The following is a 5,201-nucleotide window of genomic DNA, read 5'->3' as shown; positions in this document are numbered from 1 at the left end:
GACTAATGGAGGAACATGGAAAAATTGTAATAATGCTTATAACGATGTGACACAGCATAGGTATCACCACGCTATGGCATAGCCATTAGTATCAATTGATGTCCAATGCTACCATACATTTTCTTCCCTTTCTTACTCTATTAAATTTTTTTTCTTTTGGTTGTTTATAATGTATTAATGAATTTTATAATTGTTACGTGTTTAGAATTTCATCTATATTATTCTTTCCATTTAGACTCTTGAAACAACAGACTAATCCTTCCAACAGATTAAGACCATCAACTTCCCATCACAAATATATATCGTTTTACGAACTTATCAAACATGTCCAATTGATTGAAATGGAATCACTGATTCACATAGATTCCATGATGCCACGTGAAAACATTTATATGAATATGTGGTCTATACACGTTTTGCTGCTAGTAGGTGATGAAAGCCCCCCACCCCACACACACACCCTATGTAGTGGAATGCCTTGAAGATTAGATTGTTGGAAAATAAATCTGTCATATCTTGGTTTGGCTTCACCTACATTTATTTCTCACAATCTCACCAAACTCAAAATTTTATCACTTTTCAAAAATTAAATAAATATACTGATATATTCTCCATTTCCCACTTCATTCAGCTCTCTATATATAGACACTCATATAGATGCACATAGCATAGTCTAGTAGCTGATCAAATACTTGGTCTCTTCCTCTTTAACTCTATACTAAACATATTTCGCTTCTCTTTAATGGGGGAAGAAAAGCTTTACACACAAGATGGCTCCGCGGATCTTCAAGGACGTCCTGTTCTGAGCTCTGGCACCGGAAAATGGAAAGCTTGCTCTTATCTAGTCGGTACGTATCATGTTTATATTTCTTAGCTTTATTGATTGATCCAAATAATATAATTACCTGCTAGCTCTTCACATCAGAATCAGAAATCAAAATCAAACATGTTTTCTTTGTTATTATATAAAAGATTAGTAGTTGATTGTTCTAATTTTACGTGTAATTCAAGGTGCTGATGAGTTTTGAATCGAATCGTCCCTCAGAAAACAAATAAAACGGAATTTCTTAATCACGATAGAAGTATACATGTTTTTAATAGTTATGGATTCGCTTTAAGAATTTGTTAATGGAAAAGTGTTTAGCATATGAGCACTAGAAATAGTAGCTAACACTCTACAATTCTTTTTGTCTAATTTAATCAAATAACATCTTTGTTTTTCTTAGTTTTGACTGTTATCCCTTTTTGGATAGGTTATGAAGCATTTGAGAGGATGGCATTCTACGGAATATCTTCAAATTTGGTTGTTTACTTGACTACCCAACTCCATGAAGATACTGTTTCATCAGTGAGGAATGTGAATAACTGGTCAGGCTCTGTATGGATTACACCGATCATCGGTGCCTACATCGCTGATTCTTATCTCGGTCGGTTCTGGACGTTTACTGTTTCGTCTCTCATTTACATACTGGTAAGTTAAAATGTAACGTGTTTATTATTGTTGATAGCTTAGTTTATATTTTCGTTCCTTAATCCAATTTTTTTAATCCCACTCACCTCAAAAGTAAAAAGATAATCATTGAGTGATTAGAATAGTTAGGCCATGATGATATATCTTTTAAGCTTTATTAAAGCTTTAATTGTGTGGTTCGTACACATATGTTCTGATTACCTTCGCAAGTTGCTCTTAGTGGAGCATGAATATTAGTGAAAGTACACCATGTGAATCTTGCCCAATAGATTCATGCCCTCACACATATGCATGGTCCACCGGTAGACTGATTTGACGTTCGTCAACGACCAGTTTTTGTGTAATTTTCCAGCACTTTAAAGGCGAGTTTGATATTACCGCGAGTTTGGTATTACTGTGAGTTTACAGGAAAAAAAATGCATTGCTGTTGCGAAATTGTTAGTAATAACTTTGAACCAAACAAACTGACAACTGAGATAACTGGCATAAAGATAGCATACGTCAAAAGGGCAATTGCCCCAAGATTGATAGACACAGTCTTAATAATAGAACCAAACATTTATAGTTTGTTGTGGGTTTTTATTATAAGATAAGGTTTTTTCTGGTTAAAAATCTCATGCATCATCATTTTGTTGTCATATGCATAAAATCAGGGTATGGTGCTGCTGACAATGGCTGTCTCTCTTAAATCACTGAAACCACCGACTTGCAGCAGCAACATAAAAGGAGCCCTGTGCAGCAAAGCAACAACATCACAAATAGCTTTCTTCTATTCAGCACTCTACATCATAGCTGTTGGAGCTGGTGGGACCAAACCAAATATATCAACATTTGGTGCTGACCAGTTTGATGATTTCAATCCACATGAGAAGCAACTCAAAGTATCATTCTTCAACTGGTGGATGTTTAGTTCCTTCTTGGGTGCTTTATTTGCAACACTAGGACTTGTCTATATACAGGAGAATCTAGGTTGGGGTTTAGGGTATGGTATCCCTACTGTGGGTCTTCTTGTATCACTTGTCATTTTCTATTTTGGGACACCTAAATACAGGCACAAAGCTAGGAACACTAAAAGTCCTGCTAGGGACTTGGTTTATGTCCCAATGGCTGCTTTCGCTAACCGGAAACTTCAACTTCCTAGCAACCCTTTGGAACTGTTTGAGCTTCACCCACAAGATTATATCATCACTCGCAGACGCCGTGTCTTTCACACTTCGGCTTTCAGGTAAGATTTTATTTTTTCCTTCAATCTGCTAAAAATATTCCATTGTGAAAATGTATAAACGGCCAAAACTATCTAACACGACTACTAAACCGCACAAAAACAACCAATAATGTGAAATCAACAATCCATACGGGAAAGAAGCAAATCATTACACAGTGATGATGAAAATCAAACAAGCCTGTTTTGTCAACTTTTTTTTTTTCCAACTATGTTAGCCCCCCCACCCCCCCACCCACTGCCAACCATATGATGTGCATGATACATAGGATAGGACTAACAAAACCTTTCTGGAATCAGGATATACCCTACGAAGAATCATGGACTACACCTGGCAAGAAGTTGATTCCCACTTGTTTGGTGGGCAAAATTGAACCTTGAATTTTTGCAGTACAATCACCAAATTGGATGGCCATAAATACAGAAAGCTGCAAGTGAGGTCACTTTTGCCACCAAACTTCATACCCTACCACCATAAACTTTTCATCACAATCATCTAGGAAAACCTCCTTATTTACCCACAGATTCCTTGAACTGTAACAAAGTCAGCTGTAAAGGACATGCAGTATCCTGAAAAAAATGCAACAACTAACAACTGTTTTTCATGATTGATCAGGTTTTTGGACAAGGCTGCAATAAAAGATGATGGGATGAATGTAGGCAACACATCATCAACCAGACAACCACCATGTACTGTGACCCAAGTTGAAGGGACCAAGTTAGTATTAGGAATGGCTTTAGTTTGGCTAGTTTCTCTTATTCCTAGCACCATTTGGGCTCAAATTAACACTCTTTTCGTCAAGCAAGGAACAACTCTTGACCGAACCCTAGGCAATATTCAAATCCCTGCTGCATCTCTTGGGAGTTTCGTGACGTTTTCAATGCTTGTCTCTGTTCCAATGTACGACCGGTACTTCGTTCCCATGATGAGACGGAGAACTGGAAATCCTAGAGGAATCACACTGCTCCAACGACTTGGAACAGGTTTTGTTATCCAAATTGTAGCTATTTTTGTAGCGTATGCTGTGGAACTTAAGAGGTTACACATTATAAAGGTATATGGGATAACTTCTGCAAAAGACACCATCCCCATGAGCATTTTTTGGCTGATGCCACAATACGTACTTCTAGGGATTGCAGATGTATTTAATGCGATTGGGTTGCTAGAATTCTTTTACGATCAGTCGCCTGAAAACATGCAGAGTCTTGGAACAAGTTTTTTTACAAGCGGGATCGGTGTTGGTAATTTTTTGAACAGCTTTCTAGTGACAATGGTGGATAGAGTAACAAGTAGGCATGGAAAGAAAAGCTGGATTGGGAAGAACTTAAATGAGTCTCATTTGGATTACTATTACGGTTTCCTTATGGTAATATCTGTACTCAATTTAGGCGCCTATCTTTGGGTATCAAAGAAATATCAATACAAGAAGGAGACTAGTGCGGATAATGAGGTTGAAGAAAAGGGAAGTTCAGGTGGTGCAGGAATTCAAATGGAAAGTGTTAAAGATCTTGATATGCATAACAACACTGCAGCGTTTTCAGTTGAGGCGGTGCCACTATAGGTTTAATTAGCGTTAAGCATGTAATTAAAGTACCAATTATGTGTATACTAGTTAAGTCTAATTGTTAGTAATTCATCAAATGAAAGTTTTTTTCCAAAGCCATTCAAGAAGATTTGGTCAGATGTAGAGGCCCATAATCGTTTTTCTTAGGCCCACAGTTCTTGCCGGTACCTAATGTTTTGCCACTTTTGGATCCACTATGGGCGTAACAACTTGGGAAACATTACTGGCTCCCTCCGTCCCACCATTAAGTCAGAAATTTTTTGATGGGGCAAAATCCGAAGGGGTATGGGGACCAATCAAAAACCGACAATTATCCTTCTATTTTTGGACGATTTTTAACACAATTTCATACTCCTAATTTACCCTTCATTTATATCGGTAATCTTATTAACAATGGTTATCTTTTTCACCAATTTAATGGGAACACTTAAAGACTAATGGACTCTTTTAAAATGCCGATAAAAAAGGAAAAAAAATCTTTATTACCTTAAACTGATGCTATCAACTTATCTGATGCTATCAACCATCGTCGAACTCCAAGAGTTGTAATTCTTACTAATGTTGTATATAGTTGGCTATTGAAGTGGCGTGCATTAGCATAAGTTACTGGGTAATAATCGAAACAATTAGTCCACCATCTTACAAGTATTTTACAACATATATGAAACTTTTGATTCTGTCACTTGGCCCGGTTACCATTATGCCAATTACCTGTTTCTAACGATCATAGTTTCAATCATTGTTTTGTTTCCTTGTTTGTGATGTGCATTCTTTATGCACATATATAATAATGTCAATGTCTTTGCTTACCGCTGTACATCTGTAGGATCAGAATCTCGCAATTACAATGTTTCAGCGAAATTATTAATGACACAGCACAACAGCGTCGCAGAACAATTTCAGAAATGATAAAATAAATGACGCCAGCTAAGATCACGAGAAA

General features: G+C 36.9%; 1 protein-coding gene across 1 annotated transcript; it reads left to right on the top strand.

The window, feature by feature from the left end:
* The first annotated feature begins 477 nt into the window (after positions 1-477).
* LOC113283759 (protein NRT1/ PTR FAMILY 5.1-like) lies at positions 478-4,357 on the top strand. The gene is made up of 4 exons (XM_026533114.1): positions 478-848; positions 1,254-1,471; positions 2,125-2,696; positions 3,310-4,357. Exons 1-4 carry the CDS (start codon positions 743-745, stop codon positions 4,253-4,255), a joined length of 1,842 nt encoding a protein of 613 aa, XP_026388899.1. The 5' UTR covers positions 478-742; the 3' UTR covers positions 4,256-4,357.
* Positions 4,358-5,201: the final 844 nt, after the last annotated feature.

Source organism: Papaver somniferum, chromosome 5 (assembly GCF_003573695.1).
Source record: "Papaver somniferum cultivar HN1 chromosome 5, ASM357369v1, whole genome shotgun sequence".
NCBI lineage: Eukaryota > Viridiplantae > Streptophyta > Magnoliopsida > Ranunculales > Papaveraceae > Papaver > Papaver somniferum.
This window is presented reverse-complemented; position numbering and strand designations above follow the sequence as displayed.

Bases quoted from the DNA above. Each gene is read 5' to 3' on its own strand.
- LOC113283759 (XM_026533114.1), top strand. From the start codon at position 743: ATGGGGGAAGAAAAGCTTTACACACAAGATGGCTCCGCGGATCTTCAA. The intron at 849-1,253 runs GTACGTATCATG...CTTTTTGGATAG, and splicing joins AGCTTGCTCTTATCTAGTCG to GTTATGAAGCATTTGAGAGG. The intron at 1,472-2,124 runs GTAAGTTAAAAT...GCATAAAATCAG, and splicing joins CGTCTCTCATTTACATACTG to GGTATGGTGCTGCTGACAAT.